Consider the following 27365-nt stretch of genomic DNA (forward strand, 5'->3'; position numbering starts at 1 on the left):
TTAGATATTCTACTCGCATACTCTAGTTTGCATCTTTTCACACACACATACACACTATCTGGAGGGAGCTTTGGCGACATGACCAATGCACTAGGAGGTTTGTACTCTAGAGGGCAGACTGAGCATACAGTTTTTCTCAATTGCTAAAACACTAAAACCCATTGGCTGAACAAAATGTTCTCAGTTGCCTGAACTCATGTAGCTAATTGTGCAGTCTGTTGTCAATACCTTAAACCATTTCACATGATAAAACACAATTTGCAGATCTCATTTAGACTTTTAAACACATTCTCATTCTCAAAACACATTTTGCACTATAAATGCACATGTCATCCATACTGGTAAACACAAATGGCAACAATCCAATACAAATAGAGAAAACATGTCATTGACTTAACACAACCACTCAAAATTGATTTCACTTGTTTCAAATGATGTGACACAACCAATATAAGCCAGTTCAGAGAGCAAACAGGTTGTTGAAGGTGGGAAAATATTGCTTGTGATGTTGACGAAGTGCTCTGGCCTGACCCAGCCCAAAGACAAGAAGAAGCACATTGATCACATGTTTACTCCTTTGATTTTTGTCCCTTTTATAGTATTGTATACTGTAGTAGCCTACAGTGCATTGTAGGCTGTATACTGTACAATGAACAAATTGTATGGCCCTGAACATTGTACTCTACATTTGTTACAGTAACAGTACTGACTGCTCAATAGATTTTGACTGGTTGCAGGTTCATATCAACAAAGAACAAGAGTGAGTTGTGAGTAGTGAGATGCAGGGTACTGTATAGGGGTACAAGGAAGAGAAAGAACAAGAAAAATTGCAAAGACCAAAGCAGAGTAGTAATATCTGATACATTTTGAGCTACTATGATAGAACATGTTTTTGTTCATTAAAAGACAATGACGGATAAATATGAATTTGTTTGAGATTATGTAAAAATTTATGTTTTGAACAATGTGTTTTCTATTTTTTGTATTGTTTACTGACTGCTTGATAGTGTATATAATTTTGATCACTTAAGATTTGAGAGCAGTGTTTGATTTTGAGCACAGGTAAATCTGTTTTGAGTTGAAAGTTTGATTTTGAGCACAGCTAAAACTGTTTTGAGGTGAAAATTTCATTTTGCAAGAGGATTCAGAGGTTTTGTAAATACTGCTTGAAGATGAGCTTTTGTGTTTACAGTTTTGAGAAAATGGGTGACTGTTTCAAGAAATGTGTTTTAGCAATTGTGAAAAACTGTAACTATCCCACCACGAACTGACCAAAGAGGTGAACACGGTACACCATTGGACACTGATGCTGGCTCTTTTTTTCAGTTACTCCTTTAACCCTACTATTTAACATAGAGAACCATCATCTGTGTGTGTGTATGTGTGTGTGTGTGTCTGTGTGTGAATATAATTCCGCTCTATTTCAGTCCACTATCTTGGCTTCACTGGCCTCTCTGGTTACATTCCACCCCTGCATACCATGCACCCACTTGAATGAACAATTGGAACAACATTGTCTTACACACATGCACACACGTACAGAAACCGACACACACACAGAAACACACACACAAGCACACACAGACAGACACAAAGACACACACACAGAGGCATCCACATTGGGTATGCACACTGAAACACACACACACACAGCATTTCTCTTGTGCTCTTTTGCTTTCTCATACATGAACACACATGAACACACACCCTCCCTCCCCTCCTCCCAGCTCTCTGCGTCACTTCATGGAGTAGTTCTTCTGTTGGTGACCTATTAAAACTAACTGCCATCCAAACAGGGACGGCCCTATTGTTCTAGGTGTAGCTGAGACTGTAGGGGCCTCCAGGACCAGAGACCCCCTGAGACTACTGGGAACCCCACACGATCAGAGACACCCCCCCACACACACACACTGCTCAGATCCCACAGAAAAGCAAGAATGTGGGACATCTCCTCATGCCTGCTTCTCCCTGAGACCGCTGCATTTCCCAGTCTACTTGTTTCCTCACGCTATCTGACAGGACTGTCCTTTAGAGCAATGTACTGAGGTGTACTGAGGGGAGTCAGGTGGCTGAGTGGTTAGGGAGTGGTTAGGGAGTCGGGCTAGTAATCTGAAGGTTACCGGTTCGATTCCCGGCTGTGCCAAATGACATTGTGCCCTTGGGCAAGGCACTTCACCCTACTTGCCTCGGGGGGAATGTCCCTGTAATTACTGTAAGTCGCTCTGGATAAGAGCGTCTGCTAAATGACTAAATGTAAATGTATACAAAGAGCCACTCCTCATGTGCACCCAACTCTTAACCACCTCAATTACTTTTAAATACTGCCATTCAGCTAATGTCCTTTTAGTAACATGTACTTTAGTTTGTCTGACACAGTATAACAAAATGTAATGGCATGATCCCTAGCCTGAGATATGATTATATCCCTGGCATAAGGATGTCCCACTAGGATGCAGTGAGTGTGATGTGGCTCTGTAGCCCTATGCCCTGCCCCCTGACCAGAAAAGCTTGAATGGGATGACAGGCCACGGAAGCGCCTCCCACGACGAGGTACAGCGCGGCGATATGGACCGAGCTCGCATTGCAGTCTCTGTGCAACCTTGGCAGCTGCTGTAGAAATGTTCAAGTAAAGTACGCTATTTTACCGCAGGAGACTTGTTCTGGAAGTAAGCGTTTCTGCTCTCGTCTTCAACCCCGCGTTCGCGTGATCAAGCGCTTTTTTTCGAACCTGGTTGGCAGTCTCTAGTAACGTCTCTCTCTCTCTTCCGTCTTCTCTGGGACTGTGTAAAGGCCAGTGGAATTATTATAGCCACACACATATCATTGTGGACTCAACAGAGCGACGAATTTTGAAGCTGTTGAGGATAGCCTAAATTATATTTGGAAGTGCGGCTGGTTCGGACGCTCTCATGAGAAGGAGGATCAATCAAACAGAAATGTGAAAGTTCTGACTCTTCCAATGGATTCCAAAAGGGGCGTACATATGCAACAGACAGACGTTGGGCAATAGATTCGTTCACACGAGCGCTCTCTGCAGAGCTTACACACTGCAAATTCAACAGTTCGTTTGGAGCGTGCATGGAACGCAAAGTGCATGTGTGGGGACAGCGTTATCAATGATAAATGTAACATGGCATTTTCTTGATTTCAGTCACAGGTGAATATTGTACAATTTGGATTGAGGTGCGCTACTTTTACTTTCTGTGCTGGGACATCTATATACACGTGTAGCTGGTTACAATGTTGGGCTCAGACGTCTCTGATCTGCCGGTACAACGGAGTTGAGTCTGATCTTCAGAAAATGAGTTATTGAATTAAATTTCCTGTCAGGATTGTTGGTGCACCGTTTCTTATCGTAATGGCAAACGAGAACTCATACGACAGCCGAAGTATTGTAGAGATCTATATCCACCACAAGCTGCTTAAGAAGGGATATGTGTGGGATCGCCAGTCAGAGGACACCTCTCCTCCCGTTAACGACTTTGAAGACGCCCCTGCGGCGTTCTCGCGGCGGCCGCGGCCAGTCTTAACCGATGAAGAAGACGTTTCCCCACCGTTTCCAAACCGTATCCCGGAACCGGAGCCTCGCGACAGGCTGCACCGGGTGTTGCGCGAGGCGGGGGACGAGATCGAGAGAATGTACCAGCGGGACTTTGCGGAGATGTCCGGGCAACTACACTTTACACCGAGCACTGCTGAACCAAGATTCGTCGCTGTGAGCGAGGAACTGTTCCGAGACGGGGTCAACTGGGGGCGGATTGTGGCCTTTTTTGAGTTCGGCGGGACTATGTGCGTAGAGAGCGTCAACCGGGAGATGACGTCGCAGGTGGACAACATCGCACGCTGGATGACAGAGTATTTGAACGGTCCCCTGCAGGCGTGGATCCAAGAGAACGGGGGTTGGGTAAGGAGTCCGTTAACTTATATAACTGGCCTTTGGCTTACATCACACACGGGCATCAGTTTGCTTTAGGCTGTTTCTACTGTCAAACCAGCAGCTGCCTTAAATTCAGATTACTCTCTGACACACACACCTGCCCCCAGACACACACCTGTCTCACAAACACCTGCACCTTTTTCCTATCTTTCTCTATTACACACACATACACACACACAGTTTTTTGTCTCTGTAGACAAAAAAATTGCCATAACCTTTTAGGCTAATCACTAAAAGTGTAATGTGCACCTGCCGGACGTTTCTCCCACTCAGACGCGTGTTACACAGAGACACACCCACACACAGAGAGACACACACCTGCCTTCCCCTGTCTGCCTCTGTCATGTTAAAGCATAAGAGGAGGAAACCAGGACAGGAAACAATGCAGAGTATTGAAATGCAGCCCATTATCTTAAAGGGAAGTTGGCACAATGCCAAGGTCATTTTAATGTGAATGAATGGACAGTATTTCCCCATTTGGACCCGGTTTACTACCTGCTCACAGAAAGCAACATGCTCTCTGTGAGCAGGTAGTAAACTGGGTCTGAAGGGCTCAGCCCTGCGGCTGTTCAGGCTGACTGTTGTGGTTGCTGTATTGGCTGGCTGTTGTGGTTACTGTATTGGCTGGCTGTTTGGGGTCGCGGAGGTAAACTCAGTCCACCTCTGTGCGGCTCCCCTTCTTCTCCATGAAGCAGTCCGCCTTGAATAATTCAGGGACCCAAATGGAGCCGGACTGCCAGGACATGGCTTTCATACTCTCTTCTCTTGGTGAGACATTATAGAGAATGGTAGAATGAAAAATTGATAGACAGAGACAGACCGATAGATACAGAGATAGATATAGTGATAGATAGATAAACTGTATAAATACATGTTCGGTTAACTGGGTTTGCTAAGAAGCTACACAGATAACCCATAGGCCCCCTAAAAGGATATTCATTAATCCTAGGATAAAACCAGGGGGATAATTAGCCTGTCTGAGGCCGGGGGTGGGGGTGGGGGAGGGATAGTGGTGGCGGCTGTACTATAGCTTTCAGTTCAGCTTGGTTCAGTCCTCTGTTCTGTTCCCTTAACTAGACAAGACTGGAAAAGGAGAGGAAAGAACATATTGAGAAAGGGAGAAAGAGAGAGAGGGGATAAAGAGAGAGAGGGGATAAAGAGAGAGTGGGCATAAAGAGAGAGAGGGGAGAAAGAGAGAGAGAGGGGAGAAAGAGAGAGGGGGAGGCTTGAGGACAGATGTCCAGGGAATTTAGTATGACCAACCACAGAGCAGTCCTCTCATTATAAACTCTGAGTCCTTCTTGATGTTGCTGTGTGTAACCGTTCTCTCTGTGTGGTTGTGTATGTCTGTCTGTGTGTGTGTGTGTGTGGTTGTGTGTGTCCACAATCTATGTTGTCTTATATGGCAGAGGCAATTTGCATCACAACAGGAGAGCTACTATTTGGCTCCAATTAACTGTCAGAGTTATGACATTTTCTAGGCCTTGAATGTCAAACTTTGCTGTTCCTTTTGATGTACAGTATTTACTTTCGTGTTTGGTTGTGTGCAAGGGGGTTTCTATGATTTCTTATTCATCTTAAAAACATTCTTCAGCTCAACTTGATATGTCTCTGTCTTATCTATGTTGATTTGCCTGTAGCCTCCTGTCTTTTGGAACAACTTATGACTTTATGAACACTGTCTCACCTCTCTGGGACTTTAATTCAGGTACCGTATCCAGTCATTCAAGCCATACACACACACACAATGTGTCTTTTGTGTGAGGACACTCTAAGGCATGCCTAACCCTTCTGAGGGCGAGGTTCAAGAGAAGGTGAAGAACCTGACTCAGGTATGTGTGTGTTAGAGAGAGAGAACAAGAGATGAGAACCTGACACGCAGGGCGGTTGGTGAAATCCCCCCTGAGATAAATACCAGAGGGACTGAGGGGATCTTTTCTCGCAATCAGAATAATGACTTCAAACGAGGCCCCTGTGCGTGTGTGTGTGTGTGTGGGTGCGCCCTGCAGCTGTTGCATTACCTACATGAGCCCACCTCAGGGACAAAGAGCAGAGAAAGAGAGAGTGAGAGTGAAAGTCAGCAACCTATGACCCAAATCCACAACCAGAGAGCAGGGAGGGATGGAAGGACAGCGAGACTCAAACACACGCCAACACAATACAGCCTGATGACCCCTCACCCCCTCCCCTCATCCTTATCATCTTCACTAGCGGCACAATCGTAAAGCAGCCGAGAGGAATTTCCCCAGGTCTGAGGGTGTGGATGTGGAGGAGATGATCGTGGCGTGCAGGGGGAGTAGCGTCCTGCTCTGTGGAGCAGGTGTCGGGTCCATCCTCTGCTGTCACGGAGCGGCTCCGCCTGGCTCGGTGTGAGTCAGACGTGTTCCTCATGTTCCTCTGGGCTCGCCTGTCTGCTGCCTCTGGTGACGTGTCCTCATTACAGAATTAGGGAGTGCACGCAAGTCTTCAGTGTGGGTGTGCATGTGCGTGTGTGTGTGCGTGTGTGTTGAGTCAGGAAACCCCAGTGTAGAGTGTCCGATGCCTGGCTAGACGAGGGGGAGACCAGGGAGAGAGCGGTTTTTGTGCTGATACTATGAACAAGAGCCTGTTGTGTCTGAGGTTGTTGTCTTAGTATAAAGGGCCTATGTTCTTCATCAGATGTTGACAGACTACCATATGTAACGTGTCTGGTCCTTTCTGCAGAAATCTTTATTCAATATACTTATACAAAGACATTTTAACTTTGGGTATATCGATTCTCAGATTTTTGTCACACCAGGGAGAGATCCAGGAGAGATCTGGGAAGAGACCAGGGGAGAGTGGGAGACATGCAGAGAGACCAGAGACAGAGAAGACCAGGGGAGACAAGGAGAGACCAGGAGAGAGAGGGGAGAGACCAGAGACGGAGAAGACAAGGAGAGACCAGGAGAGAGAGGGGAGAGACTAGGAGATACAGCTTGCTCACCTCTGTTAAAGAGGGGCTTTTACACAGCTTTACACGGCAAGGTGTCTGTCAAACACACAAAGGAAAATCCGATTTTGTTTTGTAAAAAAATAAACATCCTATTTTACGCTCACACACACACACAGACTTAACATGTACACACACACACACACACACACACAGGGCTGCTTGAACCACCCACTCCCTGATTGTCAGCCCTGGAAGTTGGCAAGCAGAAACCCCTCACTGTAAATCCACTACTGACGCTTAGAGAGAGCACAGACGGAGACGCCACACACACACACTCGCACACACGTACTGTAGAGAAACATAAACAAATACAACGATCCACCAGACGGGCAGCCTGACAAAAGGACACATACATAAAAAGAAGGCAGACTGGCACCACAACAGATCTAAAGCTGAATCCATGCGCTTGAGCACACACACTCTCGAGTCGAATAGACGCCTGTAGGCCTATGCCAAAACATAGAGGCACAAGAAACATGCTTAAGCATTCAAAAGTATACAAACACCTGCCCAATCATGCTGTATCTCCACCCCCGCCCCCCTCTCTGTCCCTCTCTCCTGTCTGGTGTGTGGGAGAGAGCGTGGGCATGTTGGGGGGTTATTGGGTTTAGTCTGAGAGCAGGCTAGGATGGCCTGGTTCCTTTAAAGCTCTTAAACCCTCCATCTCTGTTTCTACTACTCATTTTCTCTTCTCATCTCTCCTCACATGTCTTCTTCTCTCCTTTATTCTACTCTCCTCTCCTCGTTTACTCTCCTTTCTCCTCGAATGTATTTGTATCTCTTCTCCTGCCCTCTTCAATCCTCTGTATTTCCTCCTCACTCCTCTCCTCATGATGTGGTGCCAGGAGGAAACCCATCCCTGAAGGAGTATCTCCAGTCTGACCCCCCCCCCCCTACCCTGTCCCCTTCCATCCCATCTCCAGTGCCCCTGGCTGGGGTTGGTGGGTGTGGAGGGTGGGACAGGGCTTGGCTTCTACCCTGCACCATCTGCTCCTCAGCTTGCCCTGCCACCTCCGGGCCTATCTTCCCGGTGACGGCCAGACCACGAAGGGAACACTCCAACTGCATCCTGGGTGTTTACTGACAGGATATGAATAGCCCTCTTTCATACTATACTGGCAGGAACATCGTGCTCTTTCTCTCTCTTTCTCCCTCTCTGTCTTCCCTCCTTTCTCTTATTCCCCCACCCCCCCCCCCTCTAGGGTGTAGTTATATCCGGGAGCCGACCTATCAGTTTCCTCTTCCGCTATTTCAACATTTTGCGTTTGGCTCGAGGGAATCCAATTCGCAGCCTCTCCCTTCCCTCACCGACCCATACCCTGCCAAGCCCCAGTCCTCCTCACAGAACACACTGTACTTCACAGACACATGCATAAGTCAAATCACAGTCTGGGCCCATCTAGCATCGGAGTCTGCAGCCTCCAATCTCAGTCTCTACCTCCACAGAATGCTAATTCCTTGGTAATAGATAGGGTGGAGTTTAGAACCCCGCCCGCCCCCCACCACCACCACCACCACACACACACATTTGCCTGGTATATGGAGCAGAATCAAAGCAGCGATAAGTCGAGCGATAATTATGTATTTTAGCTGCTCTGATGTAGGATCCATTATTCATGAGTAACTAACGAGGGAGGCAGTCTTCTCCTGTTAGCTTTAAACACACTGTCTGACTGGGGCGGGTGAACCGCTCATTAGCGCTGTGTAGCTGTTAGCGTAGCTGTTAGCATTATGTAGCACCTTAGCCGAGGCACTAACACCAGGGGTGGTTTCCAGGGTGGGAAACGGCTTATTAATGTCGGCGTAGCTGTTAGCGTAGCTGTTAGCATATTGTAGCTACGTAGCACTCTAGCACAGTGGCTAAGCATATTAACTTTCAATACTGTCTCTGGGTACACCCAAGTACAACACTCACAGAAACACCCAATAGGGATGTGGAGGATTTTCCTGTATCATACGATGGCTGAACAGTGTTGTCAGAGAATATTCAAGCAAGAGGCAGGGATAGCAGTTGTCGTAGTACACAGACACAAACACACACATAACACACACAGTAAACTTCACACATGGGTTTGAACACTCCCTTGAATGGACACCTGCACATGCAACATATACCTGCATACATGCACACATACACACATACACAACAACCTCCCCCCCACACACACACACACACACTTAGTAGTAATGTAAAGACAGAAAGAACAGGAGGGAGGGAGAGAAAAAGGAGGGAGAGAGGAAAGGAGGGAGAGAGGAAAGGAGGAAGAGAGAAAGGAAAAGAGGAAAAGAGAGGTCAGGAGTGACGGAGAGAGAGCCGGAGAGAATAGGAGGGAGGGAGAGAGGACAAGAGGGAGATGTAACAGGAGGGGACAGTGGACGGAAGGGAAATAGAGAGGAATGGAGGGAAAGACAAAGGACAGGAGGGAGAGAGGGAGAAAAGGAGGGAGAGAGGTAATATTGTGGTTGAAGATCTTGTGGCTGCATCAGGACTGGCCATGTGAACCATCAACAGAGCAGGTGCTGCTAATAACAAGCTCCAACCGAACAGCTCCTTCCCTCACCCCTCCCTCAGCTCAGTGCTCAGCTTTGATGAGGGCTGAGGGGATTTGAAGTGGGGGGGGGGGGGGGGAGGGAGGAGTCGTACCTGAGAGATGACGGAAGATGAAAGAGATGTCACATTCCAATGTATGGGACCAACCTTCTTATAGACACATACACACACGTACACATTTACACGCATGTGCATATATACCACAGATCTTGTCCAATACTGCTAGTTAACATGATTAAATGACTATATTTTTAACATACACTGTTGCTTTTTTACCGGCTGAGGAAACAGTCGGTTAGCTAGTGAGTGAGTGAGTGAGTCAGTCAGTTAACCATACAGCCATCCATCCAGAGAGGATACCTGTAGTGGACCAGCTGGTCTATAGAGAACTGTAGTAAATCACCCTGTAGGGACGCGCGCGCGCACACACACACACACACACACTGCTGCAGATGCCAACAACTATTGATGTTGTTGACAACACCGCAGCAGATACAGAATATTTACAATGCTGTCTGTTTTTTACACATACACACCCATCCTCACACTGTCAGAAATGCAAACACACACAAATATAACAACATGCAAAATTGCATACCGCAGTGATATGAGCTACTTCTGTCAGGCACTCTGGCTAATACACACAGACACACACACACACATACACACACACACACATAGGGCAGGGGGTGGGTAAATGGCAGATGGGTGATTTAGCATTCTGGAACCCACAGGGATGCCCTGCTACCAGGGGGAGACTGGGGAGGAGAGGGATGAGAGAGGGATGAGGGAGGGCTGGGGCAAGACGCATAGCAACACACTCTTTCCATCACTCTCTCATTCTATCCGTCTGTCTCTTCTGTCTAACTCTCTCGCTTTCTTTCCCCTCCACCCCACTCCATCCCCCCAGTCATGTCTTTGCACTCTAGACTTTGTTTCTCATGTTCTCTCTTGCTCACTCTCTCTCTCTACCCCGCTCTTTTTGTATCTATCGCTTGTATTCTCTCTCTTTTTCGCCTCATAGCATGGCCCTTTTAAGGAAGGTTCTTTGATCCATTGGCTCCGTGATACAGACACATAAACACACACGCATGTCCCAACTGTGCTCAAGGCTGGAGCTGTCACGCTATGGTGTGTGCGTCCCTGGGGTGGCTTAAGACAGTGCTTTAGGAGCTCATAGAAATGTGTGAGACGCTGTAACTTGACAATATTTGGTACCCCACAAAACACACACACTTACACATTCACACACACACACCCCCAGGGCTAACAGACCACCCGTTAGTGATGAAACACATCTTTACATTCAAACTGCAAGCAGGACCTGATGTTTGAGTCATGGTGTACCACCTTGAGGCCTGAGCCCTCAGTGTGTGGAAAGGTCGCCGTGGCCTTTGACAGCGACCTGAAATGGTTTCGTGTTTCAAAACGAAAGTTTTGAGAGACAAAAAAACCCGAAACAAAACACAGAGAAATATCAGGACACCGACCCCGAGTTGTGTTTTGGCGCTTATGCAAATCAAATGCAAAGAGGAAAACTCCCCTTCGTAGTCAGAGCGGAGGAGCGAGAGAGCTTCGGTGGTACTGGGGATATTCTCTCTTTCGCTCTCGCTCGCTCTCTCAGGCCCTAACACTTACCAAACCTGAAAGTCCCCAACATCTCGGTATTCCCCTGCCCAGCAGAATTAAAGAGAACTACAAAAACTACAAAAAACTACTAAAGACTAAAGTCTCTCGCTCTCCCTCTGTACTGTAGCTACCTAACTCAGACTGGATACAAAGCAGAATTGTCTGACTCCCACATAAGGACATGAATGCATTCCTCTCATTCCTCTGCTGTTCTGAACACACACTCACCAAGACCAGCTGACGGGAGAGGCAGAGATTAGAGGAAGAGAGAGAACAGGATGAAAACAGACAGAAAGGGAAAAACTAAGGCAGAGAGAGGGGTACATGTTAGATGTAGAGATGTTATAAGATGAAGAGGAGGACCAGAAAGAGATTGTTTTTAAAGGTGTAGATATAGAAAGAGGATATCTCTCTAGATATAGAGAGAGGTAAAGAGATGGGGAGGTAGAGAGAGAGATGTAAAGTGAGAGAGGGGGAAAGACGAGTCATTGAACTCTCCTAGTTTGTAGTTACAGGCAGAGGAGAGGGGGAGAAAGGCGTGGGCGGAGAGGGGGAGGAGAGGGAAGGAAAGGGGGAGGCAGGGTGGGCTGTGCTGCGTGGGTGTTGGAGGAAGTTAGGAGGGATGGGGCGGAGGAGTCCAACCATTCACATGTGATTACAGGCTGGTGGAGCAGAGAGTTTTGGGACAGCCCCCCACCCAAAGAAACACCCCCGTCACCAACCATGAGCTAACTCTCCAAAAATGTTTATTTTCCTTCTATCTCTCTCTCTCTCAATTCCTTGGGTCAAACTAGGTTTGTTTTTTTTCTCACTTTTATTCACGTGGTCACCACCCACAACGTACACAGCGTAGCCTACTCTCTCTCTTTCTCTCCTCTCTTTCTCTCCTCTCTCCACTAGAATGTGAAACCTCAAAAGAATAGCAGGAAGTGACTGAACATAACCTCCAACAGCCGTGTGCGTGGGAGCAGTATGGTGTGGGTGTGTGCGTTGGAAAGTGTGTGTGTGTGTGTGTGTCTATGTGTGTGGGGTGAGGTTAGAAAGTGTGTGGGGGAGTATGTTGTAATTCCTTCTGCTATGTCAGCTATGCTCGTCGCAGGAAGTTCACTTCCCCTGTAAAGCTGCTCCCAGCCAGTTGTCAGCCAGCCAGTCTGCCAGTTGTCAGCCTGTCAGCCACCCAGTCTCCCTGACACAGAGATCTCCATAGTATCAGGTCATTGGGGTGTCCCTGTCATTTAGGGATGTCCCACTATTGTCATCATTACCAAGGATGGTGTAAAGAAGGGAGCATCAGAGAAGTGCCTAGTGACAGTACGGAGGGGAGCCAGGGCTGCTTGTCTCCAGCCCGGCTCCGGGAGAGACGGCTCTGGGAGAGACGGCCACGTGAGCGCGTCCCTGGAGCCTCCTGAGTCAGGCCCTGAGTCAGGCCCTGAGGACCGCGGCATGCGGAGCTGAGATGCAGGGTGGAAAGCTCTGTGTGTGTGTGTGTAATGTAACAGTTCTGTCTCGTACTGTCACGAGCGCCCCTCTCCCGTGACGCAGTAAAAGCCTTTTATATAATCCTTGATGTTCCCCCCAACAACAATGTATATAAATAGACATGTGATGTGCCAGACCAGAGCAGGCTTGGGCTTTCAGCTTCACGAGGATGATGAAACCCTGACATACATTACTGTGTGTGCATCTATGCGTGTGTGTGGTGTGTGTGTGTGTGTGTGAGAGAGAGAGAGAGAGAGAGAGAGAGAGTACAACTCTTTCTGTTGTCAGGGGTCTCGGCCTTGCGTAATAATCTTCCCTGTAGCTGCATGTGTGTGTGTGTGACGGGCGTGAGAAAGTTCTGGTCCCTTGAGAGAAGGATATGTGAGGTCACATGGAATGTGTCTTCACCACAGAAACGGTTGAGGCCCACGGTGGAATGTCTGAGGGCCACATTCCTCCCATACTTGGTTGCTGTTTGAGGCCAACCTGCTACAATGTCCACCGCACACATGGTCATCAGATAAACAGGACAACTTTCTCATCACAACAAATCACTTCATTTCAAACCATGTGGTTCTCGTGGTATTTTGTGTTTTTTGAAACATTTGTGATATAGTATTATGTAAATAGGTGAATTCCAAATATGTTAATTATCAGCACACACATAAAGTGCATTAGCACAGAAAATAGTGTCAAAGCTCGTGGGGCCTCACAGCACATGATGACAGGGACGGTCCCCTAATTTGCATCAGCTGAGTCATGAGCTCTCTCTGGGATTGTGTGTGTTTTTGTGAGTATTTCAAGCCCTTGAAGGGGGAGGGATCAACAAAACCTGTTTTGGAACGTGTGTATATGTATGTATGATGTGTGTGAGTGTGAGGGTTTGGTCTGTTTCAACTTTTTCCCCTTCTTAAGCATGATGATATCTCAGATTGTGTGACTGTGGGTTATAGACTTGACGACACGTCAATCACAATTTCCCCTTGTGGGTTATTTTGCTGCCATGGCAAATCTTGCCTTATTCCATCAAGACAATCGAAACTAATTTAAATAACAAAGAGTTGGTTCACAACCTGGAAATGTCGAAGCTGCTCAGTTTTGTAATGAGTAGTTCTGCCATGTTGTGATGTTCAGGCTCTCAATCCAGAATCAATGATTGGATTAGGCCCGACTTTGTACTGGGTTATTTGTAATCCATGTTGTAATCCAAATTAAGTATTTGACAATGCACACAAGGACAACAACAAACATTCTAATTCATATACTTAAATGGATGGACTGTATTCCGTATTTTGGGCTGGTTCATGGATAACAGGTATTAATCAGGGTTTGAATCTCAAAGGGAACTTCTGTTTGACAGGTTCCAGCTTTTGGTTTTCATCTCCAAACTGATTGAAGCTTTGATTCTTCACCGTGCTCCGCAGCATCATTTCAGCCTCAGAGAACCTTCTTCATACCTGCATAGTGTACGAACTTTAGCTCACAGAAAACACTCTTCATACCTGCATAGTGTACGAACTTTAGCTCACAGAAAACACTCTTCATACCTGCATAGTGTACGAACTTCAGCCTCCGAACACCATGAAGATACAGGAAACCAGAGGAGCACATCACTTTTTCTTTCTTTTTCCATTCTCCTCTCTGTCGGTTATGTGGGTTAGCCCAGTTTTAGCAGGTATTTATTTAGAATTGTATGTATTTCTGTGTGTTGTGTTTGTGTGTGTGGTGTGTGTGATATGTCTTACTACCTAGAAAATGCTTTCCAGGTAATCTTTCATGTTCCGTTTCCTGCTTCAAACTAGCATCAGCTGAGCTGTGCGTGTATGTTTTCTGTAGATATGCCTGCATGTGGTGTGTGTTAAAAGCTTCTTCAGAATTACACAAACATCGTTAGCCCATAGACAATATATTAATCAGAGCACTTATGGTCCTTTCTGTAGAAGTACTGTAGAACACATTTCTGTCAGATGTATATCTGCCTGGAAGCAGTTATAAAGTCCCATGCAAACAGATCCTTCTTGAAGACTTAAAACACACACACACACATTGCTGTGTTTCCTCAAGAGAGTAAGAGGGACAGAGACTGTGAAGCAGTGAATTCATGGGTTGGCAAAATATAGTGTTGTATGTGTGTGTGTGTGTGTGTGTGTGTGTGTGTGTGTGTGTTTGTCTTGTCTGTGTGTCTATCTTGTATGTGTGTATGGGTCTGTATGTGTGGGCCCTAACTCTTAGAAGGCCGGTAGTGGTTCACCCAGCTGCTATCTCCATTCTTGGAACTGAGGGAGAGGGGGAAGGAGGAGGGGTGGAGGTTTCCACACATCACAGCTGACTGACATTTAGCCGAGATGAAAGACCAATCAGAAGCCCCAGGAGATGTCAGGCTGAAGGTGAGGTGGAGGATCCCAGCGCTGCTTCCTGCCTTCAACCCTCCCTCCACCATCCCTCCATCCCTCTGAGACAAAAAGAGAGAGAGAGACAGTGAGACGGAGAATACCAAAGAGAGAGATAGAGAGACGTCTGTGATCCTGAGAGTACCGTTAGACAAAGAGATGTCTTTTCTGATAATGAAGCAGACTTCCATCGCTAGGTGGAACCTCAGAGTGTAAGCGTATCTACCTGAGCATCTGTGTCGTCTCTGCTCTGCTAGCACCGGCACTTCCATAGAGTTTTGATTATAAGGGCGTAGTCACTTCCATGTTTACCAACCCTAACCATGTGAGGTTCTGGAGAAGTGTCTCCTGTTCGTTCCATCCCTAGCATACCTCACTGTTCTATCTGGTTGTCAAGATGAAGCAGGGTTGTCCCTGATCCTGTCCTTGTTGTGTTAAGTGCCCACAGGGAGGGCAACCAGCGGGGCCGCAGTGTTAGAGACAGGGGACACGGCGAGTCTGGGACCCCGCCCCCTGTGACCCCCGCCCCCTGGTCTTTTTGGCTGGAACATCTCATGGAGTAACACAGTGCAACATGGCTGCAACAACCCCGTCTGGCCCTGCGGATACGGAGTCAGGGATCTTCTGTCTGTCGCCTACTCCCTGCCACCCCCTCTTCTCTCCTCCAGCTATCCCCCCGCATCCCTCTACACACCCCCGGTCTGCGCTGTTGTGATATTGAGCCGAGGTAATGGATTATCCTGACACGGTTTCTGAAGGATCGTGGTTCTTGGCGCCCATACATCCATATACTGTGCTGGGCTCTCCGTCACTGATCCATAGCACTGGAGACCCTTTGATCCAAATGCACAGAACCAACATGTACAGAAAGGTTGAGTCTGTTGTTTTTCATCTGACATCTTGAGTCATCTGCTCCTCAGAGAGAGAGAGAGAGAGAGAGAGAGAGAGAGCTGAAGGCCTCGCCTGTTGTTCCTAGCGTGGAAAAAAAGCTGTTGTCTCTTTCTCATGGTCCAGCGCTGTTATTATCGACTGCGAAATCTGCCCTCTGCCCTGCAGCCCAGACATCACACACTCACCACCCATGCTCCATTTAACGTGGAACGATCCTCCTCTTCCTCCACACACCATCCCACACCCAGGATGACCACTTCCACCAGCATGTTAGATTACAGCCCATGAATACCCCACTGTACGATCTTTTGTCCTGTGTGTGTGTGTGTGTGTGTGTGTGTGTGTGTGTGTGTGTGTGTGTGTGTGTGTGTGTGTGTGTGTGTGTGTGTGTGTGTGTGTGTGTGTGTGTGTGTGTGTGTGTGTGTGTGTGTGTGTGTGTGTGTGTGTGTGTGTGTGTGTGAGAGAGAGAGGTGGGAAATATCATACCGGAGATAGTGTGTCATGAACAGGCTACCAGCTGCTGCTGTTTTGTCCGTGTGTGTGTGTCTGTGTGTTGCACGTGTTCCTGAACATGTGCGCAGAACGTGTCATGTTGGACCATCGGTGCCGTGCTCGAGCGAGCACACCGCCATCGCTCTCCATCCCCACCAAGAGCATCTGCATGTTACAATATGACTGCAGCTAGGCAGCGGCGGCCCTTCAGTGACAGTAATCACTGAAGGCAGTCCATTAGATTAAAAGGTGCTCTCTCGTGTGAAGATCTGATGTGTCCTACAGCCTCAGTCCTCCGACCCTCACTCAAGGTCAGGGTTATCGTTCGGATCAATGGAGAAACGACCATAATATATGCCATTTAGGTGATGCTTTTAACCAAAGCCTGTGGCAGCATGGGGAGAGCATGCATAAGTGGAGCAGTAGCCTTGATGTCGCTAGCCACAGCCCCTCTCTCCCATTGGCTGGCACAGCAAGGTTAGTGGAGTTATTATCATCAAACTTTATCATCATCACTTATCTTACCCATAGCCAGGAAGGGGTGTCTGGCATGGAAGGCCAGCTTGTCAGTCAGTCCATCATTTTCATCATTGCCATCCTCTTAGCCACAGGGGGTCAGCCTGGCAGTAACTGATGGTATTCCTGAAAGAGGGCAGAAATAGCAGAGCTTACCATCAACAGGCTGCTCACTATCCACTGACTGGCATCAACAGTGACTCACTGTGCCAGTTAATGACAGCCGGTGTCACCTCTCCCTCCCCTCTTCCAACTCCTCTCCCCTCTATTAACTTGTTGCCTTCTCCCCTGTCTCTCCCATCACCCTCTTTCTCCCCTCTTTCTCCCCCCTCTTGCAGTGTTGTATTTATAAACACGGAAGCGTGCCCGTCTATATTAAGATTAGCATAGCTGCTCTTAAATTGCTTATATTTACATCCAAACTAGAACAGCCACTTCCCTAATCACTCAACTGGCTTAACTTTAGCATGTGAACATGTCATGCAGTCAAACAGTCAGTCATTCAACCAGTTAGTCAAACAGCCATCGACCCTTTGATTACATTTACATTTATGCATTTAGCAGACGCTTTTATCCAAAGCGACTCCCAAGAGAGAGCTTTACAAAAGAGCATAGGTCACTGATCATAACAACGAGATAGCCCCAAACATTGCGAGAAGCCAAAACATGAAGCATACATTGTGGAAAACCAAATAAGTGCCAAAGGGAAGAACCATAAGAGCATGCAGTTAAACAAGTTACAATTGAACAGCATGAAACTCCCCACAAGAGTGCAAGAGTGTACCTGTAGAAAAAACAATCAACAGTATTTCACAGCGAGTACAAAAATTTGAAACCGTTACAACTAACCAACAAGAGCAACAAGTCTCTCAATACGAGTCATTGTGACCCTGGAGGGAACATCAGGTCCAGCCAAGCATTCCTAAGTGCCGTTGTACTCCCGGAACAAGTGCGTCTTGAGCCTTTTCTTGAAGGTGGGGAGACAGTCAGTTTGATAAAACTGGAGACTGCCCAGTTACAGTGCAGACTGCCCAGTTACCCCCCCCCCCAGCCTGCCCTTGGTCCAGACAAATGGACCCATCATCACCCCCCAACCCCTCCTCCGTCCCCAGCTGGGGGTCGCCACGGTGATGGATTATTCATGCTCAGATCAGGAAGTGCATTCTCTCCCTAACAGGAAGTCTAGACCCAGGGGGAGTCAGATATGACAGGGTGATGTATTACATGTAACACCACCCTAATCCCCCCGGCCACATGCATATTTAATGATCAGGCCGGTGATGGTGGGAGGGGGAGGGGGGGGTGTATTTACAGCAGACCTGGTTATAATGAATAATGCACCAGAGCTGTTGCTAGTTATCAGGTGTGGCTGGGCTGACTCGCCGGACGGCCTGGCGGTCACAGCCCCTGGCGGAGGAGCAGCTGTTCCAGGTAAACGTGGCCCTCGATGACTCATGGATTTCTGGATTTCTCCGCAGAGTTCCTTGGAATCCTGGGTTGGATTACTGAGGAAGTGACAGAAATTGCAGTGAAATAACTTCCATAGCATTTATTCCACCTAATCATAAATTATTCGGTCAAAAAGATGTTTACAATGTAGAATCACATTGAGTAATAAACAGCAAGATTGTAATTCATATTTCCTATTCCAGCTCGTACTAGAGCTGTCATAAGCCTGTAGCTGGTAACAGGAGAGCAAAGACAGCAGGAAGGAGAGATCAATACACAACACCGGATATTAAATAATTGAATCGTTGAACTGGGTCATAAAAGGCAGCCTGGTGCTCAGGTTTCATAGGGCTGAAGGAGGGGGAGAGGAAGCTATTCTGAAGACAGGCCCACCTGCCGGGGCAAACACTGCCTGTACATACTGACAGATACTCAGGGTGGGTTTGATTTAGTCTACTCAATACAAAGAAGCTGATGGGGGAGACCACAAATGTGCAAACTGTGAGATGAACGTATCAGTCTTTGTGTACTTTCAAGCTATTTCTACAATTATTTTCTGGACTGTATTGGAGTGAAACCCTAACCTCTGCTAGCCTCCAGACAGACTAGAGCAAACGATAAAATAGTCTGAGAAGATTTCAGGCACTTTTTGACCCAACTCTGGCAGGCTAGAGCAAGCGCTCTCAGAGTTGGAGTGGGTCTCGGAGTGTTTAACCCAGCTCTGGAGTGGTGCAGACAGCAGCTTGTCCTTCATGGTGTAGCGGAGGTGTCTGCCTGCCCCTCATCCAGAAAGATCAAATCAGGTGGCCTTTCAGTCTACAGATGGTTGAACCTGCCTTCCACGGTTGCCACAGGCTGTGGCTCCAACTTCAAACAACCACCATGATATTGTGACTATCCTTTGCACACAGACTCACACACACACACTCACACACAGAAAGCCGATACGCTAACCTTCCCAGAACAGAACAGAGATTGACTGAACGAAAAAACAGTAGAGATGGAATGTGGAAGAGATATACTTACTACACACTAGAGAGAGAGAGAGGCGCATGAACACGCACACTCAAGATATTTTCAGACTGTAGGTTTACCTTGTACCAAGCCCAAAAACACCAGCACAATAGTTGTTTTGTCTCTGTTCAAATGACCAGCCTTGCAATTCTCAGAATTGTTCAACTGTTAAAGCAGACTACCACCAATCTGATAAGAGTTTCATGAGGTAGCTGAATGGAGAGATTACTAATGTTAAGGGGATTACCGCTAATTTGAATGAGATTGTGATAAGAGTCCCTGTCTGGGGAATAAGGGAAGTATTTATCTGGGAAATCCCCTCAGGTCACCTTTTGGTCAATATGGAGAAGAGGGAACCATCGTCCATCCCTCTTTCATTTTGTCTCTTTGACCTTCTCTCTCACTCTCTCTCTCTCTCTCTCTCTCTCTCTCTCTCTCTCTCTCTCTCTCTCTCTCTCTCTCTCTCTCTCTCTCTCTCTCTCTCTCTCTCTCTCTCTCAATCTCTCTCGCTCACTTTGTGTCATCAACTCTCATTGTCCGACACTCCTCCTCTTTCTTTCTTTCTCTCTCTTCTCTCTCCTCTCTCTCTCTCTCTCTCTCTCTCTGTCCTCTCTTCTCCTTTATATTTCTGTTTCTGTGGTAGAGGCTGGGTAATCTTTTTTGACCACATGATGTCATTTAAAAAAATGGTTCAGTCCCACTGTGCCTGCGTGGAACCTCCAGGCCTAGTAGGCAGTTGGCACAGGCTGGTATTACCACGCTCTGACCCCAGTCACACACACACACACACACATTCTCTCTCACACACGAAAAGACACACGCATATACCGATACTCTCTCTGACACAAGACATCTTTACACACACCAACACACTCACAAACACAGGATTTTGTAGTCAGGGGGCCTCTTTGCTGGCTGAGAAGAGAGAGCAAAACGGATGTCAATGCCAGAAGGAAAACATCAGTTACTTCCTACCGCTCAACCACCCTACCACTAGTCTGTGTGTGTGTGTGTCTTTACGTGTGTGTGTGTGTGTGTGAGAGAGTGTGTGTGGAATGCTTGTGCTTGTGTGCCTCATGGGTAATCATCTGACATTTTATGATGTGTAGGGATAGTTTAACTGTGTCTACATCATTTGGCCTCACGGTACCTCTCTCTCAGACACACCTGGGTAGAAACTTGTGACTGAGTAAACACGTGAGGCTTTTGACACTGGAACGTCTGTCCCACAATGAGCAGTATGTTTGTCCCACAGGCCTTCCAACATCATTATCAGACTATATACTAGACTTCCATCAGCTCCATCCTTCCTCTCCAGCCTGCAGGGATTATCCAGTCTATAGGCCACCAGCTATGTCCTCATCCACTTTATAGGTCACCACCAGCTATGTCCTCATCCACTTTATAGGTCACCATCAGCACTGTCCTCATCCACTTTATAGGTCACCACCAGCTATGTCCTCATCCACTTTATAGGTCACCACCAGCTATGTCCTCATCCACTTTATAGGTCACCACCAGCTATGTCCTCATCCACTTTATAGGTCACCACCAGCTATGTCCTCATCCACTTTATAGGTCACCACCAGCTATGTCCTCATCCACTTTATAGGTCACCACCAGCTATGTCCTCATCCACTTTATAGGTCACCACCAGCTATGTCCTCATCCACTTTATAGGTCACCACCAGCTATGTCCTCATCCACTTTATAGGTCACCATCAGCACTGTCCTCATCCACTTTATAGGTCACCATCAGCACTGTCCTCATCCACTTTATAGGTCACCATCAGCACTGTCCTCATCCACTTTATAGGTCACCATCAGCACTGTCCTCATCCACTTTATAGGTCACCATCAGCACTGTCCTCATCCACTTTATAGGTCACCATCAGCACTGTCTTCATCCACTTTATAGGTCACCATCAGCACTGTCCTCATCCACTTTATAGGTCACCATCAGCACTGTCCTCATCCACTTTATAGGTCACCATCAGCACTGTCCTCATCCACTTTATAGGTCACCATCAGCACTGTCCTCATCCACTTTATAGGTCACCATCAGCACTGTCCTCATCCACTTTATAGGTCACCATCAGCACTGTCCTCATCCAGCTATGTCCTAGTTAAGATTATCAGATGATCTATGGTACAGTCCCAGTTGTAGTGTCAGATTGTGTAGGAGACCTTGAGGAAACCAGAAAGGAAAGCAGACTTGACTGGCCTTTCCCTGACCTGTGTAGGCTCAGTTATTAGGATGGAACTTCCTGCTACCACAGTGACAGGGACTCTCCCTACTTGTCCTCTTCAACAGAGGGTGTGTGTGTGTGCGTATGCGTAGATCCTCTCATTAAGGCAATGGTGGACAACCCCTGCTGTGTACGGGTTGTCGCACCCGTGTCTACAGGGGCCTGTCTTCCCCATGGTCAACAATCAGCAATACCACAAAAACATATTAGGAAATTAGAGAGCACCAGTTTGTGTGTGTGTGTTGTGTGCATGTGTTGTGTGCATGTGTTGTGTGTGTGTGTGTGTGTGTTGTGTGCATGTGTTGTGTGTGTGTGTGCATGTGTTGTGTGTGTGTGTTGTGTGCATGTGTGCATGTGTTGTGTGTGTTGGGTGCATGTGTTGTGTCTGTGTTTCGTCTTTGATCTGAGGAGCCAGGGGGTCTGGGTGTTTGCTTCACGTGTAGCTCCCGCTGTCTTCCTCCCACAGCCTGGAGAGAACAGACATGGGGGGGGGGGAGAGGAGAGAGACGGTGGAGGGGAGAGAAAAGAGTGAAAATATAGAAATACAGGGAGAGAGAGAGAGAGAGAGAGAGAGAGAGAGAGAGAGAGAGAGAGAGAGAGAGAGAGAGAGAGAGAGAGAGAGAGAGAGAGAGAGAGAGAGAGAGAGAGAGAGAGAGAGAGAGAGAGAGAGAGAGAGAGAGAGAGAGAGAGAGAGAGAGAGAGAGAGTGGGGCAGGAATAGAGGTGGGGATGTGTTAGTTTCAGCTCCCTGAGGAAACCACATAAACATTAAAGTCTAAGGTTCATATAAACGCACATCTCCGTGTGACGTTCATATAAACGCTTGTATCTGTAAATGCTAATCTCTGTAGCGTTCATATAAACGCTGATCTCTGCATTTCAGACATTACACTTTTCTTTTTCCTGATAGCAGACTGGAGGGCACCCAGAAAGAAAGGGATGAAGGGAAAGGAGAAGAGAGGGGCGGAGAGAGAGTTGGAGAGAAAGGGGGTATTGCAATGTGATAGAGAAATGAGAGAGAGAGAGAGAGAGAGAGAGAGAGAGAGAGAGAGAAATGGAAAGAGACAGAGAAATGGAAAGAGACAGAGAAATGGAAAGAGACAGAGAAATGGAAAGAGAGATAGGGAACGAGAAATAAAGATACATAAATAATGCTGTTAGTAAATGGAGGATGCTCAAGGGAGAGAGAGAAACCACTGATCCTGTCCACCAACAACTATTATCGTATTAGGATGCCTTAAACTACAGGGTCAAATGTTACCCTCTCTCCCCCCAAGCTAGTTTTCATGTTCCTTTTCTTCATGGTACAGCCCCCTGCTACCTGAAGTAGGCAGCCTCACACTGGGATGAAAGGATTGTGGGTAGGGGGATGTAACAGAGCACCAGAGGTTTAACTTTGTGTGTGTGTGTGTCTGTTTGTGTGTGTGTGTGTGTGTGCCAGTCACCCCTTTGCTGTAACGAGATCTCTGGTCTCCATTCTAGTTAGGTCATGTCTTGGCCGAGTGCCCATCGTGGTCTCCTAGGAAACATGAGGAAGTGATGTCACTAACCATCTGACACCCGAGTGTGGTGCCAACTGTCACTGACCTTATAAGGCTGGGACTCAACCATCTACCCAATCACTGCATGGACAACATGCCATTCACAAAATCTGTTAATTTACAGATCTGCAAGCGAGAGTGGGAGCGAGCAAATGTGTAAGCAAGCAGGCTGTTTAACTACATCAATCCCTCCTCAGGACTTTCCTAAAATATCACCATTATTTAATAATAATAAATTGTATTTGTAACGCACCTTTCATCCGAAAACAGATCTCAAGGTCCTATTTATACTGTAACCAGGTGTGTGTTGTGTGACCTCCACCACAGTTGCTACTGGTCCTCTTGTGGGTTTGGCTTCAGGCCTTCTACCTCATGTGGTTCTCCCAGACTGAACCGTCTACGAGACTGAAGACGCATATCCTCTTTTTTAGATGGTGAAACGTTAAGTTGCAGAGGTGACAGGGACCTACCATTCCTTCCCTAGTTCATATCATCTAACCGTTCTTCTTTTTTTCCACAACAGAAGTGGAAAGTCTGCAGCTCATCATTTAACCATCATTTCTGTTCAACCTGTTCTGCTTTCAAAGCTCCATTAGCTGCATTGGCTGAGGACAAACAGAAGTCAACAAACAGAACCAGGCTGTTGATACACACAGCGGAAGCTCCTATGTCTGGGGATGTTTGCAGAGCAGAGAGCAAACAGTCACACGGTTAGCCATTAGCCCCACCTGTCAACATGCTGGAGGGCCTGTCACCACTTAGCCTAAAGCTACTTTGCTAACAAGTTAGCTTAAGCTGTTTTAGCAACCCCAGAGAGTTTCAAATGTAGCTAACATTGGTATCACTCTGTGTTTTTGCTGGGATAACAGTGTTCTTGGTATTCTGTTATTCCATAACAGACTCATTCACCAACATAACCCATCAACCAAAGACAAACTAAATGTAATTTGTTCTTCCATCTCAACACCCAAATCACAAAATAAGATAAAATATATCCATATCAATATGATGTCATGAGAAAGATGCGGCCTCTTGAGCTAATGCTTTCTGGGAACACCTCATGACCCATTCTCGGAATAATGTTGGTGAGCATTCTGAAGAAGCGTTACGAAGCACTTTGCATAAATCATCTTTAGTGAAATGAATCATCATTGTTATCTCATTGATTATGTGTGTTTGTGGTATGTATTGATCCAGGGCTGTCAGACATTACCTGATCTATAAAATGTAAGAAAGGGCGGAAGAGAGAGAAGGACAGCTCTTGGGATTGTGTTGCATCAAGTCTCTTCACTCAGACCATAAAGAAAGGTTTAAACTCCTTACCTCTCCATCCCTATTCTCCTTGCTTCTCTCCATCTTTCCTTCTCTCTGTTTTCACTCCACCTATCATTCCTTCTCCATCTCTCTTATCTGCTTCATGTACCGCTCTCCCTCCAGCTAAACCTTCATCTATCTCTTCTCTCACCACCTCCTTGACCACCACACAATTGTGTGTGTGTGTGTGTGTGTGTGTGCGTGCGTGCGTGCGTGCGTGCGTGCGTGCGTCTGTCTGTCTGTCTGTCTGTCTGTCTGTCTGTCTGTCTGTCTGTCTGCCTGCTTGTGGGGTTAGGCTGAGCATATAGCTTGGCAGTGCCAACTTTAATACTGTAATAGTGAACACACAGCCAGCAATACCACCCAGGCCTGACTAGACTACAACACTAGTCACAAGGGGTTAGGAAAGGCTGGCACACACATACACAGACATACATACAGACACACACACCACATCATTGCAGTGATGTGGTGTTGTTTTGGAGTGTTGTTTTGTGCTGGAGGTGTTTTAGTGCTGGAGGGCGTAGCTGATCTGTAAACTAAGGGTAAGGAGAGTCTTTCTGGGGAATTAGAGTTGGGAGTTAGATTATATTGCATCAGCTCACTGTATGTGTTAATGAGACATAATACACAGTTTATGTTGTAAAGCAGAGTTGGTAGAATTTGTAGTGTGTGTGTGTGTGTGTGTGTGTGTGTGTGTGTGTGTGTGTGTGTGTGTGTGTGTGTGTGTGTGTGTGTGTGTGTGTGTGTGTGTGTGTGTGTGTGTGTGTGTGTGTGTGTGTGTGTGTGTGTGTGTGTGTGTGAGAGAGAGAGAGAGTGAGAGAGAGGGTTAGGTATCTCCCCCTTCTTATCAAATTGCCGTCACACTCTGGTCCCCAAACTCACATACACACACACACACACACAGTGGAAATAACCTTAAATTTCCTTTTTGCTGGTCCGCTGGACACATTTGTGTAGTAGTTTGAACACACACACTCACAGAGAAGAGACGAGAGATATACACACTGTACACACACACACACCAAATGTGCATGGGACCACTACGTTATTCTTTGAGGAGTGGGAAGGGATCATTTTTTGGACTTGTTATACAGCTATATGCAAAACAGAGCCGCACGCATGTATGTGAATGTGTGTAGGAGGCATGAAGCTGAAAGCCTCCATGCTGAGAGGCAAGCTGTGAGACCTGGAGCTCTGCGCCTTCTTTTTTGTCATATTGTTATCTCACCCTGTTGGAGGGGGCCGCTCTTGATTCCACTGATTTTAACTCATCTCTCTTTCTCTCCTTTTCTCCTTCTCTCCCCCTTTCATCCCCTTCTGTTTCCCCTCCTCTTTCTATCTCTCCCTCCCTCTATATCTGTTTCTTTCTCAGGATGCGTTTGTGGAGCTCTATGGTCAGCAGAGGGACTCTGGGTTCCAGTCCTGGCCCTACCTGAGGACCGTGTTTGGGCTGGCAGCACTGGGGGCTGCGGGGGTCACCCTGGGAGCCCTGTTCACACAGAAGTGATTCGGCGACACAGAACTCCGAGAAGGTGTGTGGTGGTGGTGGTGGTGGTGGGAGGGTGGGGGGCGGAGGCACTTGAAGGACCTCTACTCCAGAGGTCTCACCTGCTCTGCACCCACAAAGAGGCCTGCAGGACCTTTATAAGATCTTCAGTTCCACCTCCAGCTCTAGTCACCTACCCAGCTCCAGACCCACTCCCAGATCCAAACATGGCCCCAAACCAACACCAGTCCCAGCCTTCTAAAAGAGTCTTGTCTGCCCTGAGTCTCTTTTGGAAGTACCAGAAGAGCATGCTATTCTCCAGAACGGAACTACGCCTCCTTTCTGAGAATGGAGGGAGAGAGAAATGGATGGAGGGCAAGCAGCAGTCTAACACACACACTCCTTTTCAACAACATAAGACTTTACCATTTTTACTCTCACAGATGACACCATAATGGATAAATACGGTGGGCTGTAACTTCTACCATACACTTCACAGAATTTTTGCAACCTAAACTACTCTTAAAAAAAAAAAAAAAAAAGTTATAATCATAAACTTATGCTAAGAAACCTCTGGACTTACATGTAGCATGATGACGTTTTGTTAAAGCTTTGAAGCTGAAAAGAGAACTTGAACATTGTTTTTTCTCTCAGAATGCTAATATGAAGCAACTGATCTTTGATTATAGATCTTTTTTTCTCTGTTTTTACTGTATTTTTCTTTTTAACTTTTTTGCAGCATGATTCTGTAACATTGTTACCATAGTAACATGTCATATTGACATTGCTCCAATACTTAACTGTTGTGTCAGGCCAACCAGCTGATTACAGATCAAACCAACAATATCCTTTCTAATACCTTATCTGTGCTTGAATAAGCTTGCCGGGCCATACAGGATGGACCTAATAGAATCGCCCACAAGTTCTAGACCACGCCCCTCCAGAATGCAAACCAGAGCAATCACTCCACGTATTAGAGGATATGAGGTTGTGTTGGGCTTCAGTAGGCGATGATGATGAACGTGATGATTTTGCATGATTCTGGAGCATGCCCTTTAGAGGAAGGACAGATAAACCTCTTCACGGAGAAGATTGTATGTAGAAGAGAAGACACACACACCCACACACTCCTATCCCATAGTCCAGCTGATGTTCTGATTGTTCTCATTAAAGCTTTGTCTTCTGACTCCAGCACCTTTGTTATTTTTCTGTTTCCAATCCTGGTTAGGCATGTTTAACCCAAACATTAAACCAGGTAGAAGGACAGGTGTGTTGGTAGGTTGGGGTGGTGACTCACATGAATTCTAGAATCAGAACGTTGGGTAAAACAGGATAGATGCTCCAACCATTCTTAATTCTATGCTTTCTTGACTATGGAGACAGTTGTGTGTGTTTGAAGCTATGTGACGAGACTATTAAACCTGAACGCACAAAGAAGCACTAGACAGTAA

At 46.8% G+C, this 27365-nt stretch overlaps 1 protein-coding gene and 1 long non-coding RNA gene across 2 annotated transcripts; one reads left to right on the forward strand and one right to left on the reverse strand.

Annotated features, from left to right (window-relative positions):
• Positions 1 to 2632: 2632 nt before the first annotated feature.
• bcl2a (BCL2 apoptosis regulator a) lies at positions 2633 to 27105 on the forward strand. The gene is made up of 2 exons (XM_067251608.1): positions 2633 to 3904; positions 25801 to 27105. Exons 1-2 carry the CDS (start codon positions 3359 to 3361, stop codon positions 25933 to 25935), a joined length of 681 nt encoding a protein of 226 aa, XP_067107709.1. The 5' UTR covers positions 2633 to 3358; the 3' UTR covers positions 25936 to 27105.
• Positions 13849 to 17746, reverse strand: LOC136957893 (uncharacterized). The gene is made up of 4 exons (XR_010878335.1): positions 17709 to 17746; positions 16869 to 16985; positions 14118 to 15022; positions 13849 to 14027 (listed from the first exon to the last, which is right to left on the reverse strand). It is a non-coding gene; the product is annotated as an uncharacterized lncRNA (long non-coding RNA).
• Positions 27106 to 27365: the final 260 nt, after the last annotated feature.

Source organism: Osmerus mordax, chromosome 15 (assembly GCF_038355195.1).
Source record: "Osmerus mordax isolate fOsmMor3 chromosome 15, fOsmMor3.pri, whole genome shotgun sequence".
NCBI lineage: Eukaryota > Metazoa > Chordata > Actinopteri > Osmeriformes > Osmeridae > Osmerus > Osmerus mordax.

Excerpts from the sequence above, each read along its gene's own strand:
- bcl2a (XM_067251608.1), top strand. The coding sequence starts at position 3,359 with ATGGCAAACGAGAACTCATACGACAGCCGAAGTATTGTAGAGATCTAT. Across the intron at positions 3,905-25,800 it reads TCCAAGAGAACGGGGGTTGG|GATGCGTTTGTGGAGCTCTA; the intron begins GTAAGGAGTCCG and ends TTTCTTTCTCAG.